We start from the raw sequence: 16,081 nt of genomic DNA, 5'->3' as shown, positions 1-16,081 counted from the left end.
ACCCTCTCCAAGGGGAGCGGCTCTTCCCCTGGACTGATGGGATCTTGGCTGAAGACAGAGAGGAAAATCTACCCCTACATAAAATAGAAGGGGATTTCCTACTGCCTTGCTGCAAATGTCTGCTGCCCAAGATTTCAGCAAAATCACTGGGGAAAAGAAGATGGGGGAGAAGAGCAAGTTAAAGAGGAAAGCAAGTAAAAAATGCTTGTGTGTGTCTTCCCTTCTTCCATCACCTCCATTGCTTTCATTGCAACAGGCAATGCAGCCTGGGATGAGCTAGAATTTCTCTAAATATGTACAAGATGGTGCACGCAGTGAGGTCTTGTAGCACTGATACTAAAATCTCTTGTGATTTGCATGAAGAGCAGGAGCTTTTGCAGCAAAACTGAGTGAATAAAATGCAGGAGTTTGTGCCCTCTCTGTTACTGCTGCCTGTGTATGGAGAACAGCGACACTGGAAAATTCCTTGGGCATTCTCAGCAAGGTAGGTCTGAGAAAAAAGAGAATTAAATGCCAGAAACATCTTTCACTGCTTCAGGAAACTGCCTAAGATGAGAGAACCAGCTGGATTTGAACTCACCCAAGCACCTTTTTGACCATCTAACTTAGGGTGCTTAGAGATCGTTAATTAACATTAATATATTTAGAGATGATCTAAGGAATCAAGAGTCAAGAAAAAAACAAGAGATTTTCCTGTGATTCATATAAAGATACAATCTCTATTAGAGTTCAGGGAAAGTTAAAAGAAACTTCTGCTAGGCAAAAGGAATGATTTATCCTGGCTAGCAAGCAAATGGAAAAAAATAATCAGCTTGGGGTAGCTCTTTTTAATTTGAGTGTTTTAACTAGCTTTGTGGAAAAACACTTTGGAATTAAAGGAAAATGAAATATAACTGTAATATATCACAGATGTTGATGCCAGAATATTGTAGTGGGTTTTTTCTTCAAAGTGCTGTGATAGAAAAATGACAAGTAAATGAAATACTGGTCAGAAAATCTGGATATAGGCTTTTTAAAGAGCTCTTTGTACTGAAATGTAGATGTCATACACTTGTTTTCACTATTGAACCAACACAGGACAAGGTCTGTGGTTCTTTGTGTTTCTACTATTAGTTTTACTGTTATTGTAACAATAATTTACAGTCAAATAAGAAAACAGGACTTCTGCTCTAAAGGCCTTAAAACCCAGCAAGGATTTGGGTATGTGCAAGCCTGCACTAATTAAAAGCACAATTCACTCCTCGGGGCAGTCAGTGAGATGCTGTGGGCCACCATTTTAAACATTTTCACTCAGAAGGACTCCAGACAGGTTTATGCATCAGGTCTTACAGTCATAGGGTTGTCTAACTTTCTTTTTGCTGCTTTCACATTTAGCTTCTAAAAATTTGTTCTCCTGGATTCTCTATCTTTGGTTTCTCCTATTTTAATTAATGAGAATGTGTGTGGTTAAATTTTTCCAGTAAGGCAAATTTATTTTTATGCTACTCTTAAGTCTTCCCTGCATTAAAATACATTCTGATTTTTTTCTGTGGGCCTGGAACAATGTCAGAAGCCAAGAATAACAGTTTTGTGGAAATCACAATATTGAGGTACATCCTTAAAATTGGGTAGTATGAAGAGTCTTTCAAAGTGGGAACTACCTGCCCTCTTCTTATGGTTCTAGCACTGCTAGCAACAGCTCAAATGCTCAGGTAAACTGAGGAAGGAGTCATTTGCATTTACTATCCCCTTCTTTTGCAGAAAATACATACTTTTTTCCTGATTGTCCAAATTTCATATAGATTTCCATACAGAAAAAGTTGTGCAGTTACCAAAATCACCTCTTTTAAAGAGCAAATCACATTATGAACTCTGGAAATGCACTCAAAATACCAACATTTTAAAGGCAAGAGATTAAAATAAATAATAAAAAAAAAGAGACCCCATTATCATGACAAGTATATACATAAATAAAACAAAAAATAACCCTGTTCAAACATGGTTGTGGTTGGATAGTCATACCATACTTCTTTCTCACCAATACAGGGTGAAAAACATGCACTAAAATTGTTGATTAAGCATGGGAGGTGATCAAATTCAAATTGACCTAAGCCTAATCTGTGGAAGAGTCCAGGGCAGCTCTCCTGAAGTTCTTCAAAGGCAAAATAAAACACTTGCCACTGCTACAGCTCACAACCATGCTTCAACGTGGCTTCCTACAGCTGGGGCCACCGTGGTGTGTTACCTGAATTATTCCAGTGATAAAAACACCACCAGATTAAAAAAAAAAAGAGGGGGAAAAAAAAAGAAGCCAAACTAAATCCGCCCTCCCCCTCCCCCCCATTCAGTAGCTTTTCCAAAAAGAAAACAAGTCATATACACATACATATACACGCACACAGGGAGAGCTCAGGACTACGGACAACTTCTGGGATGGCAGCAGTAAGGGTGTGACAACACAAGATGTCAAAAGAAGCCACTGTGCTTCTCCAGCCCTTTGCTACGTAATTTGGAGGCCTCTGCTACCCAGATGGCGTTTGAGAGGGAGAAAAAGGAGGGTGGGGGGAGATGTTTTCTGCCTCTTCCCGAAGGTTTGGCTAAACGAGCTCGCGAGTTGTGGGAATCACAAAGATTTGCGTCCGGTGGCGGCAGCCGACGGCCAAAATCTGAGCAGCAAAGGGCGTGGAAGCGGAGAGAACCAGACAGGCAGAGAAAGACAGACAGACAGACAGAGCGAGAGATATGAATGGCAGTCCCAAGTGAGGTGCAGGCTGGATGCATGTCGTCCTTCCCGCGATCCTTGCTCCCTTGGAGGGGTGTGTGCCCAGGAGGGCGCGGCAGGGCTGAGCGCTCCAGTCCTTGCGCAGGCGGCGGCGCCTGGACGAGGACTGCAGGGTCTCAGCCACTGGTTCTCTGCCTTCAGACACATTGGTTGGGAGTGCAAATGAACTCGTGGGGTTTAGTGTGGCTGGAGACGGGGGAGAGGAAAGCGAGGGAGAAAAGGAAGAAAGGCAGGGTGTGGGTTAAAAGGGAGGAGTGCAGGAGAGGGTGAGAGGGAGATTTAGGTATAGGCTTTCAGATATTCTGAAGAATGGGAGCAGTAGCCCGTGGCAAATAATATGAAGCCTCTTGACACCAAAAGCAAGATGATTGTAAAAAAAGGCCTCATGCGCCTGGTTTAAGCCTGAGCTGCTTTACAGCAAAAATTAAATAGACTAAATGAGAAATCACTGCACAAGTCTCCAAGTCTTGGGAGCTCAATGCTTTGGTATTTCTCTGGCCTTACTGCACCAGTACTCAGGATTCAATCAAGCTGCAACCCTCTGCCAACTTCTTAACAAAATTTGGAAAACTTTCCAGAAGTGCAAGGTATAAAGTACTCAGCTCCCCTGAACGCCTGATGGACAAACATCAAACCATTACCCACAAGGCTGGGGCAAAACAGACCTGACCAACATTTTTGAGGGAAGTAATACACCAAAGTGGGGTTTGTGTTTCCCTAACCTTTTTCACAGGGGGGCTGCTTCCTGAGGCACCCTATGTCTCCCAGATGCCCACACACAGCACTGCACTCCCCTCCTGTCATCTCTTCCATTAAAACCCCACCATTTCCATCTCAAACCACTTGAAATGTTCACTCTTAGGGAAACGTGTGCTGCTGCGACAGGAGGGCATTTTATGCACGGAAATATTCCATTATTTCACAAAAACCCTCAAGTCACCAGTTCCCTATCCCTGACAGTTCTCATCTTGTAACCATGCTGACCCCCCGGCTCATCCCATCTGCTGCATGGCCTCGTGTACCTGTGCTGGTAACTCCTCCTCCCCTGTGCCTCCTGCAGGGTTCACAGACACACTCAGACACTGTGCAGCTGTGGCACTGAATGAACAGGCAGGGTGGAGACCAGGCCAGGTGTTTTTCTCAGTCATCCTCATGCACTCCCAAGCACAGCTGACAAACACAGGGGCACCTGCACATGCAGACATGCTCAGAGGCACCAGCCCCACAGGCAGGCCCACAGATAGCCACAAACCCTCCCTCCCTGACAGCCTTTCCAGACAGACAGATGGAATCAAACACTCAACACCCCCACAGTCCCTGTGCTGCTCTGGAGACACAGGTGCTCCCATCTGGACATGCCTCTGGAGCTCTCACACACCTGCAGACCATGAGCTGCCCTCTGCAGCTGGATGAGCAACCCCCAGAGGCTGCTCCAGCTCCGTGGGCACTGATATGAGCCTTGCTTTGGTGGCAAATGAGGACTGAGCCATGAAATCTCCTTGGTCTGACACTGGCAGGGGGAAGGATGAAGGAAAAAGGACCCTGTGGACCAAGGAAAAGTCAATTTTCCTCTCTGACCAAGGGGAAGGAGGTCACATGGACAGCTTTTCCAGTGACTCAGGGTCTGACTGTGTTTCTTTCATTACTTTGGGCACTGTGGCACAGCACAAATGGAACTTGATTTTCCTATTTGATACTGAGCAACAAACAATAATGAGAAACTTTCTTTGCCTGGAGGAGGGGACAGCAGGCTGTTTGTCACCTCTACAGCACTCAACTCCAGGCTGTGTCTGCTGATGTGGAAAGGAAGGAAGTGCTACTCTGTGCTTGGAGCTACTTCTGGGATGATATAGTCCAAACCTGCTGGGTTTTATTCAACTCATATCAAATTTAGTTCCAATTATAATAGAGAGTAATAATTTTTATCACCTCAAAATTTTCTTCTAAGGAGCTTAAAGGGTTTTGTAACTTCTAATAACAATACTTTTTTAACATAAGGAATAATAACAGTCTCCACTGTTGGGAAGACTGAGCTACAGGGATCTAATAAAAATCCAAGGAATATAATCTACAGGCCCTTCATCCCAGGCCTCACACATTATACCATTTTTCATCTTACTCCCCAAAAGTCATTCTTTGTCTTGAAGAGAGCTGACACATGGTAGAGGTGGTCTCTGCCTTGGAAGTTCTTTTTTAGCAAAAGATTAAAAAGTCCTTTCCTGCCTCTTTAGTTACTTAAGAAGTGGCATAGGAGTGCCCCAAAAATGAAACACTGACTATTTCAAAAACCTTTTGGGAAAAAAAAAATTCATTTTGTGGATAGAAAGTTAGTTCTATAGCAGTCACTGAGAGGAAAGCTCTGAAAATGCATTTTCAGAGTGATGTAATTTAAAGGTGAATTTGGCAGAAACTGTGCCACCCTGAAGTTTTTAAACCCACCAGATTTTGACCTTCTGTGTGCCCTTTGCACTTCCTCAGTTGTGTGAGATGCCTCTGGGTGTCTGTGGAGCTCCTTGGGGGGACTTGGGAGATGTTCCCAGGATGCAGGAAGCAAGATGGACTTACTGCTTGACATGATTTGACTTATTGCTTGCCATATTTCCCCACCATGGAGGTGTTTTATGTGAAGGCCTCCTGAAGGACTCAGAAATGCTGAGGGGGGCCTACCTTGCAAGCACAAGGCTTCCCACTATTTTGGAAAGCACAGCCATGCTCATGAGCTGATGAGCTGGGCATGCCAGGTGCACACTCACCCATGGGCATGCAGGGGAACATTCCTGCATTCAGGGACCTCCCAGGCACACTCATCCATAACCAGGTCCAGCTCTCACAGTGAGACGGTCACAAGGGCTCAGCTACACACACAGCAACCCCTGAATCCACCAGCAGCCATTCACTGCAGAAATACACGTGGAGTTCTTGTGCTTGCATTCACCATTCACACTCCTTTCCCCCCACACATGGATTTATGTCTGGACACTCTCCTGTGGCTTTGTAGCCCATACAGGCATCCAAACACACTTAGGGACATGGAGCACCATTAATGGAGCGCGCACACAAAGACCCACCCATGCACACTCACATATATTTTAATGAAGGTTTTGGACTGGGAAATTCCTTTTCAAGAAACAAAAATAAATGGCAAAAGGAAAAAAATGAAAGACAAACCAGAGTATGGGGAACTGCACAGACAAGAGCAAGCACAAACCTACACACACCCTGTGGAGGCTGCCAGTCAGTCAGGGCTCTCCTCACAACTACAGCTCAGTGCCTGCTGGCTTTGCTTCCTCTGAGTGCAAACGTGTGGTGAACCTCACTGATTTGAGGCTTATGTCAAAGGCTGCAGGTCAAACTGACCTGGGCCAGGAGTGTCCATCTTCCCTTCTAACTGAACACAATGAGAACTGACCCTTCACTCCAAGAGCAGCACCCTCCAAGATCCTACCACAAGCACTCTTCGTCTTCTAAGGAGTTAAGCAGAAATATTTTACCTGTACCTGACCAGTCTAAACATCTCCTATCAGTGGAGCTGATTGGCATTTTAGGGTTTATTGTTTCTGCCCTTTTCAGACCCCAGGTCTCTCAGAACAAGACAAGACAGTGTACAGAAACACAGGGCAGGGCTCGCTCAAACCCACAGACAGCAAGGAAGCAACAAGCCCCTGAGGAGACGGGAGAAGTGTGTCTGATAAACTGCCTCACACTGCTTGGCAAGGTGACAACCGTCCGTCCAAGATGGGCTGCTACTTCCAAAGCCCATTTTCTACAGATGTAACATATCAAGTGCTGCTAGCAGGAAGGGAATCTGACAGGACAAACCAACATACAAAACATTCTCTTATTCAATACGGGTTATAAGTGCAAAGGGATTTCAGAACATTTCAGAACAAACTCAATCCATAGCTGCCGCTTATTTATCAGTGCATCAAAAGGTTGTGCAAGTTTTTAGTAACAAACATTAGAAACTAGTAGCAAAGGACTTGCCTAGATAAAAAAAAGAGAAGATTTAAACATGCCAGGTAACAAAAAGATGTGTGCAGAGATCTGTAAAACTGTATAGAAGGAAAGGATTCTTTAGAGGAAACAGAGGGACCATCACACAATGCTCTTCACAGCCCTTACTAAAAGAGTCAGGGCCAGCCCTGCTGCCTCCTCACCTAAGACAGCTGCTGGTTGTTTGGACAGAGGCATACCCTCATTTTTTGTAGGCTTCTGTAACTGAAAACTGGATTCTGGGCCTTGCCTGACATGAACTCGAATTGAGACAGAGCCTTGTGGCTGGCAATTAAGCACACCAGCACGGACAGCCCTGGAGACTGAAGATCACAACAACCATCAGCAGACATGACTGTCTCAACGAGATGCTGGGAATGAATGTGATTTATACTGCTTAAATTTGATGTCTGGCAGCTGGGTGTCTAGACAAACCTAACAAACCTAGACACTCACCAGTCACCGGTGGGCACCTCCAAATAACAATTTATTTCCCTGTCACAGATGTGTCCAGGAGGGGAGCATCCCTCACCACTAACAGCAAGAGGTCACCTGGCTGTGACTCTCTTCCTCTCAGACAATGGAAGCTAATGAGGAGATGAATCTGAATTTCTTCAAAAGGACGCGTCGGATTTTCCTGCAGTCTAGGATTTCTGACTATTTATGTACCAGAACAAAAGGATTTCCTTCCTTTCTGCTTAGAAGACTTTTGTGTGGATTCAAAGACCTCAGTTAGGGAAGTCTTATTGATGTTTAATATGATTCATTTCCAGTTAACTGTGCTTATTCCCCCCAGTGCCATATGCAGCTCTGCCTCCAGGGATGAGAATTGAACTTTTCCACAATCTGAAGGCTATTGCCAGGATCTCTACTTAGTTTGCTTGTGACAAGTGTAGCAGAGAAAAGGTTTTAATTTTACTCTTAGAAATTAACTTCAGCCTCATTGTAACATCCCTCTACAAAGCTGGACTAATACTGATATCTACCTAGTAAAAGGGTAACCAAAATAATTTACAACATTCCGTGGGAAATGTTGTAAGCAGCTTTTTGTGTCCAGAAAGTAGGACAAAGAGATGCAAAATAAGAGTTCCTTTTTAGTTAAAAACTATTTTCCATTCTTTCAAGAGACAAGGAAAATAAATTAGTTAAAAAAAATTCATTTAGTCAAAATCAAAATGTTACAGCTTGAATAAATATCCCTGTTTTGGAATTATAGAACAAAAAGGAAAAAAAAAACCAAAAAAAAAAAAAAAAAAAGAAAAAAAGTTGAACAGAAATTAAACTAGAACCAAAATACAAAAATATTTTGTTTGGAAAGTTCCAAGTGAGGCATTTTCATTTTTCAAAACGCTGCCTGCTTATTTTTCTCTAAACACAGCACTGAGTGAAAACTGTGATGTCACTTTTCTGCTTGCAATGGGTTGCCTTTACAGCACACAATTCCAAGATGGGATGTTTATTCAACAGCCACATAATTTTGAACATTTGCGACTGATTTGCTGTTCTTTAACATATTTACAGCAATTTTCTTTCAATCTTCCTATTTTCCTGGCCTTTATAAGCTGCGTTTCTCGGTGTAATTTTTGTCCATGCTCATAACCCCATCACAGTCTTTCTTTTGGAAATCTGTTTCCTGCCTGTCCTTTGTCTCTTTATCCTATAATTCTATATCCATCTACCTCCAAAAAAAGAGATGTAGGAAAAGAATTGCCTGGTGTGATTTATTTCCTGCACACCAGGTGCTCGTTTCAGTCTCCATGGCTCACTCAGTCCCTCACCTGCCTGCTGAGATGGGCACGAGTGGGGCCAATCAGTGCCAGTTGGGCTGCTGCAGTTTGGGAGATGGAGCAAATCAGGTTGCAAACAAACAAACAAAAAAAAAAAAGGGTTGGAACTCTGGTGCTTTGTTTTCCTTTGGGATTTCTGCTTTATTTTTATTTTATCTACCTTTGTTTATTATTATTTTCCCATTTGAAACAGAACATTAGGAGCAGGTTCCTCTAAACAGAGACAATTTTATCTTTATTTCTTTTGGAGGAAGCCTGAGTGAGGAGGCACAGGGAGGATTCCTGCTTTGGTTCCCTCAGTTCCACCTCGAAAGAACTGACCTTTATCTCTCTGTGGGGTGGAGAGTATTGAGCTGCCATGGGAAGCACAGCATAACACTGGGCAGACCAAAGTCCTCTTCGAGCAGCTTCCCATGGCACAAGGAGCTTTTTCACTTACACTCCACGTTTCCCATCATCACTTTTCCTGCTATACAGTTTAATTCATGCCAGGCGGATTATGGAGGGAAGAAAATGATGCAACAGTCAAAAAGTCCTTTAAGTCGTTCCAAAGAAAATTAAAACAGAAGAAAACCAAACCAAATAAAATGCAAACAAAAAAAAAAAAAAAAGAAGAAGAAAAAAAAAAAGAAAAAGAGCTTTGAAACAAAACAAAAAATTCTGAAAATAAACTCAAAAGAAAGGAGGAAGGGGGAGGGTAAAAAAAAAAATAAAAGAACCCGGGAAAGACGAATGTTAGAGCAGGCACGATCATGGACAGACGCCAGCTACTTACGTTCACCTCGGTGATTGCTATATCAACAATGCTACCCACAACAATCAAGGCGTCAAATGTATTCCATGCATCACAGAAATAGTGCTGCATGTGGCAGAGAAGCCAAGGAGAGAGAGAGAGAGAGAGAGAGAGAGGAAAGAAGGAAGAGGAAGAAAGAATGAGAGAGAAAGAGAGAGAGGAAAGCAGGAAGAAAGAATGAGAGAGAGAGAGAGGAGGGAGAGAAAGAGGGAAAGGGAGAAAAGAGGGGAAAAAAAGTAAAAAAGTAAAATAAAATAAAATGAAAATAAAAACAAAACAAAAGCATGAAAGAGGGAGAGAAGAGGAAAAAAATAAGAAAAGAAAGAGGTTATGTGGGCATATTAAATAGTCTCTTACCACTCTACAGTATTGGTTGCTCAAACCTCTGTAACGTTTCACATGATGGAGGGTATCAACAAAAGCCTGGTTAGTCAGAAAGTTACACTCAAGCATGTCTACCTTTTGGAGGGAAAAAAAGCACACACACCCCAAACTCTGTGCGCTTTCACCAGTCACAGCCTTGGGGCCAGCTATGACAAGTGAAAAAGAAGGAGGCATTTCCCCCCCTCCTTTTTTTTTCCCTGGGAGAAGGAGAAGGACGACGGCAAGTTCAATAAAAGCATGACTAGAGGGAAAAAAACCAGAAAACAAAAAGAGAGAGAAAAAAAGAGAGAAAGAGAGAAGGAACAGCAGAGGAGGAGGAGGTGGTGGTATCCTGGGGAGGGTAGAGTAATACTCACATTAGTTTCACTGAGAATGACGTCTATAATGCTGCCAATTACGATGAGGAAGTCAAAAACATTCCAAGGATCACTAAAGTAACCCTACATAAGGAAGGGGCAGGCAGGATGGGGATTAAAAAGGAATGTTAGACAGACAAAAACAGTTCAAAATTACCATTAGAATTTCTGCCCTGACACCTCAAGGGGCAGAAGTCTACTCTGTCCTCTTAAGTCTACTTGTTGTGTCTCAAGCTGTAGCCTAGGCCTGCGTTCCCTGACTCGTGTGAGCAGCCCCTCTCCAGCTCATGCGATTCCAGAGAAGCCACCCCTCCCCTCCAACTCTGAGACAGGGGATGAAGGGAAGTCACACAGATCATTTTGAGCATGGCTGCTGGCAGGAATGGGGCTTGCAGGACCAGCTCCTCCAGACATCTCCATTCCTGGCAATGCAGCACCCTTCCCATTTGACTTAGCAGGGAGAGTACAGGAACAATGTGATGTGCTTTCCTCAAAAAATAGCTCCCCATTGTCAGTATCAATCCCCTAGTCCATGCCAGCTCTGTGCTCTGTGCTGGCACAGGGAATAGCTGGCTGCTGTGCCATGGAGGAGAGAGCACAGTCAAGCTGGGGATGTGCTATCTAAACCTCACCTTTCTCTACAGCCAGCCACAGTCAGTATTATTTCAGTCATTGGCCTCACAGTTTCTTTCAGTAATGCTTTAGGTCCTGTCTCAATAATACAGAGCAGGACTGGTATCTCTGTTACTCTGAAAGCACATCTGCACCACAAAATGGAGCTGTGAATGTAGCCTGGCTTGTCCCAGCAGGAAGGGGAAGAACAGGATCAAATCTGGCTTTAGCATTGCTCAGAGCCAGACCTGTTGCTCATTCCTGCCAAGGACAGTGCCACAGCAGTGCTGTCACCTTGGCTGTCCAGGACAAGCGATGGCTGATCACTACCCCAAACATCTCACTGTCCTAAGCAAAACTCAGGAGATGCTAATCAGCACTGCTTACTGTCCTTATCCTGCATAATTTTTTGGTGGATAGGCTGCAAGGACACAGGACCCTTTTGGAGAAGGTCCTGTTCAGCCTCGGAGATGAACCTGTATGTAAACTTCCTCAACAAGTCAATGTCACGAGCAAAGAAAATTCATCCTGGCTCCCTGAGCACCTGTGCCAATCTCCAGCCCTTGTTCTGCAGCCCTCAAAGGAGGCAAACATACAAAATGCTCCGTGCTCCTTTCATGTGTTTGGTTTTGTGAGCATGGGCTAACCTGACCTCCCCGTTTCCCAGCTGCAGCTTGTCTCCTGTGAGACTGAACCCGAGCTGCACTGTGACTGCTATTCTTAGTCCAAGAGTCAGGTCATGGGTAAAGTGTGAGCCTGTGTTCCCAGGCAGCAGTGCAGAAAGCAAAAAGGAGAAAAGAAAAAAAAAATTAAAGACAAGAAAAAAAAAAAATTATCCCAGTACTGGCACTGCACAAAGTCAGGCTTGGGAACCTCAGATTACTGTGGGTTCAATCATCACGTGCAGCAGGCACTGGCAAAAAGTGTCTTTCTATCTGCTGAAACACTGCCTCCAGGAGACTTTGAGACTCACATTTATGAACAACATTACACTTCGGGCAGGGGGAAAAAAAAAAGAAAATACGAAGAAGAAAAAGCCACTGCCCAGCTGGTTCCACGCCAGTGAAGGGAACTGGTAGAGTGGACTTTGAAATCTTCTCCTCAAAACCAGAATAAAACACCTTTATTCTGCAGCCTGAAATAGGCAACTCTTAGCAGATCTACACTGGAAGGAGCAACCATCCCATGGCTACACATTACTACACAATTAGCTACAACAGGGAGGAAGCAAACAGGAGCAAAAGCAAATTCAGAAAATATTATTATTCAGCGTCCAGCCTAGAAATACACAACAAATATTAGAATGAATTCAGCGGTGATGTCCAGCATCATTAACAACCAGATGGACCTGGAATAAAACTGTAATTAGACTTCACCAAGAGAAAGGGGAGGGAGAGAACAGCAGATTAAATTGTAGAGGCAAACGCATTTTGAATAAATAAAGGATAGACACAGTTCATACAGAGTTACACAAAGTGCCTTTGCAGCCTGATGAGACCTTGGCAGACAGTGCACTTGCAGGATCAAAGCAGAGAGTAGAAGACAACAGACCCAATCCTCCTGCCCCTGTCCGTGGGCACAGTCCTGCAGAAGGCAATGGCACTGCCCACATGCCAAATGAATACGTGTGTTCAATAGCATGGTTCTCTTCTATTTCCTCTCAAATTGCATAGTTTAGGAATAAGTAAGAATTTCAGCAAGAATCCAAACAACTTCAAAAAAACCCAAGAGTTTGATTTTGGGCAGCTTCGAGGGTAAAGATCCAAAACATGTTGTTTAGATTATGACTTTTAATGATTTTCAAATCTCTAGTGACAGACATTTGGTATTTTTACTATGATTGGCATCATACTGCAAAGAATGTTTTTGGTGTAACCAAATTGACAATTTCTTTTTTCTGAGCAGCTTCTTACATAGAGCCCAATAATCATTGCTCTGGTAAAACAGAGCAATGTTGATACGGAACCCAAGTGACAAAGTGGCATCAAATCCTGTCCTCAGATGTCCACCAAAGCCAGTCAGTGATTTATTGCTCCCAGTAATAGTAATACAACCTCAGTGGAAGCAATGACACTGCACTGACAGAGCTGGAACATCTCAGGAGGGATTCAGGCCTGGAAAGAAAAGGTCCCTTTTTCATTGCCATCAAAAATAGCAGCTTTGGACCTCTGAGACACCACAGTGTATCTGGAGTCACTCTGCTGACTTCAACAGTGTTCCTCCAAATTTACACTGCAAGTTCTTTCTCCTGGGATGCTCTACTGAGTCTCAGCAGCAAGATCCTTGCTTGAAAGTCACGGGCTGGTCTGCTCTGGGATCCCAGAAAGAGCATTATCCCAGTCTGTTATTGTGCGGCTGAAAGGTGACCACAGAGAGCTCTTCTCTTCCTCCTGTGTCTCTTAGATGAGTGATAGAGAGGAACCATGGATATGAATGAAGTTTTACTCAACCCCACATCCAAAATGCCAGTGTTGGATTAATGAAACACATGGGTTTTAAAACCTTCCTTTCCTCCTCACCTGCTCCCTCTGTGTTTCAAACAGAAGGGTGAAAAATAGGAAGATATTATTCACAGGAAGAGAGCTCGAGGAAACAGAGAGCACAGACGCTTCATTGGGGTGCAAGGTGATGGAATCCTTCCCTGAAAAGCCACCCACCCTCCTTTGAGACATTTACCTACAAATGGCCCCGTGGGACTTGGCTTTGGATCAGACCTCTTAACTTGGTCACGAGTTATGAGTGTGTAACGAGAGTGAGCTACACCCCTCCAGGACTTGCCTCTTGTGACCTCAAAGCACCTCTTCAAGCCACATTCCCCACTGGGGTGTACCAGGGTGGCTCATGAAAGATGAACGGAATGAGGGAAGAGCTTTCACTCTAATAAAGAGGTTGTATTTCCAAAATATTTTTTTCCCACCAGAAAGTTCTGCATACTTTTCCCAAGAGGGTGGAGGTCTGACTGGAAATGAATTGATGGCACTGTTTGTTTTTGCAGTACAGGAATTTAGAGTGTAATACCATATTTTACCCATAAAGGGAGAGGCTTGACCCTGATTTAGCTATTATTGCATGCCACATAATGGCATCCTCAGGGGTTTACTGGGGAATGGTAGTCACCCTCTCTTGTGGTATGACTTTGGAGATCCATGAAGCTTTTGGGGAGAAAAGAGGACAGAGAGAGACCAGGAGGATTGGATTGAATATTCAGGAAGCATGAAATAGTCCCACCAGTAGAGCACATTTTTTCCCTTTTTTTTTCCCCCCCAAAGGTAGCAAATGATAGTGTATCACCACATGATCAATAAATTTATGAAAGGCTGAGCATAAATATGCAGTAGCTGACTGGAATGGAATCTCATTTGTGTGAGAGGAGCAGACATTTCAAAATGAGCATGCCAATCATTTTTAGGTTTCCTAGTTGCTGAGATTAGCTGTTAAATAAACTAGGGTTTATTTAGGAGGCATTGACATCTCTGGACAGCATTTCTTCTACTTTTTGTGAATATGAGATCCTAAATAGGACATCTAAGAAGCCTCAATAATAACAAGAGGGAAAATTGCCCAAGAGAGTCTGTCTGAAGCTCAGAGTCACCTGGAGCCCATAACAAGAATATGTGATAGCTGGAGTGCTGTGCATCCCCACTGAAGCACAGAAGTCCTCAGGGGAAGGATGCTGTTGAGTTGTGGAACTGGCTGGGTTTTGAGCCCTCTGGGACCTGCAGGCTCACTTGTGTGTTAGTTTATGTGCAGTTTTTTATCTGCTTAGTCACAGGTTTTCATTTCTGCCTCTTCTAAGGCAGCTGGCAAAATTTAACAAACCCCTCTGAGAAAAAAGTCTCTAAAGATGAGGAGCACAGCAAGGTCAAGGCTATTCACTGGGTGGGATCTGAATGTAGGTGGGATGGTTCCCAGTGGAAGGTGATGGTGCAGTGTTGTAGCAAAAAAAGGGAAGGACATTCATGCATGCAGGTTTGTGTAGGAATAAAGCATTGAGGAGAAACCAAGAGATAACTGCACAGCTTAAAAGGAGGGCAAACTGCAGGATGACCTTGCTACCACTTCTCTGAAATAATCCTGCATGCTAAAACAATGAAAGGAAGCATCAAGTCTAAATCAGCTGAAGAGAGTACATAGGAAGGAGAGAAAGGGGTTGATACCCTGTTACTCAGTGGGATTTCTTAGTGAAAATTTCCTGCTGATTGTAAAGGGCAAAGCAGAGTTTGCTGGGGATTTGCAAAATGAGATGAACTGCTAGTCTGGCTGATATTTAGTTAGTACAAGCACTCGTTTTTGAAAATGCTGCAGGCTTTTTAGAGCTGTGAGAGTCAGTTCTCAGACTTCATTAAAAGAGGCTTTCCCTGAAAGTACTTTTGCAAAAGGGACAGTACTGAGTCAAAGAACATTTACACAGTTCCACAGCTCTTGGCACATGCTCTCACAGCAGATTTGGGGGATTCATGTGTGTCCTGAACAATCTTACAAAGCTACAATAGCTCCTGACATGGAACAGAGATGTGTGTCAGATGCAAATTCTGTTGTGCTAAGATCCCATTTAGCCATAACAGCAATCAGGGAAATTAGCAGAACGTTAATAGAGAAGGAATCAAGTGGAGGATGCAGCTGCTTGGAGTTCCTGACAGGCTGCAGGAAAACAGCATCTATTTGCATACTATCTATCAACCCTCATCCACTGATGGATTAATTCTGAGACAGAGTCCCTGCAGCTCACCTACCAGTCACTGTAATGAGTCACTGCTGCAGGGAATTAAACAAGGCTCCCTTCTACTCCTTCAAACCTTTTCACAGACAGGCAAAGAAAAGAGGAGCATTTCATCACTCCAGACTATTCTGGTGAGTTCTGAAGGAGCCTCATGACTCTTTGCTTATTCCATAAGAAACAAGACCAACTTATAGCCCAAGATGGACACCAACTTATAGCCCAAGATGGACACTCAAAAATGTTGATGTTTCCCTTTATCCTCCCTCACTTGTTTCATGCTCTCTCTCACAATGAGGGCCCCTGTGAAAGCAGACAGGTGTGCCTTGAGGTCTGAGGGCCTGCTTGGACATCTTGAACACTCTTCTTGACAGAAACAAAAGAGTTGGAGGACGTGAATGGCTCTGTGATCCGGAAAAAGACCTCAGATGTTTATTTCTAGGTCGCTGGTAGAAAACAGAGGTACCTCGTTTCTGACCACTTTGACACCTTCTGATTATTGTTTGAGATCCTGTAGGTCCTAAAGCAAGTTACAGGTCTCACCTGTGCTTCCGGGGAACAAATATCTTCATCACAGGAAAAAACCCAAAAACCCCCACTGCCTGAACCAAAGTCCCCAAGCCACTATTTGACAAAGCTATTAACATTTATGGAGGCTGGAAATACAGAATCTCTTTT

At 43.7% G+C, this 16,081-nt stretch overlaps 1 protein-coding gene across 24 annotated transcripts in view; it reads right to left on the bottom strand.

Moving 5' to 3' along the window:
• CACNA1C (calcium voltage-gated channel subunit alpha1 C) overlaps positions 1–16,081 on the bottom strand; it is a 464,806-nt gene that overhangs the window by 46,633 nt on the left and 402,092 nt on the right. For 15 of the 24 annotated variants that reach the window (XM_038153847.1, XM_038153871.1, XM_038153848.1 and 12 more), the window contains 2 exons: positions 10,075–10,158; positions 9,317–9,400 (listed from right to left, as the gene is read on the bottom strand). In XM_038153847.1, the coding sequence (XP_038009775.1) occupies positions 9,317–9,400; positions 10,075–10,158 (168 nt within the window). The remainder of the gene's footprint in view (positions 1–9,316; positions 9,401–10,074; positions 10,159–16,081) is intronic. The other 9 variants (XM_038153858.1, XM_038153856.1, XM_038153859.1 and 6 more) reach the window with 1 other exon arrangement.

The sequence above is a fragment of the Motacilla alba genome, chromosome 1A (genome assembly GCF_015832195.1).
Source record: "Motacilla alba alba isolate MOTALB_02 chromosome 1A, Motacilla_alba_V1.0_pri, whole genome shotgun sequence".
NCBI lineage: Eukaryota > Metazoa > Chordata > Aves > Passeriformes > Motacillidae > Motacilla > Motacilla alba.
This window is presented reverse-complemented; position numbering and strand designations above follow the sequence as displayed.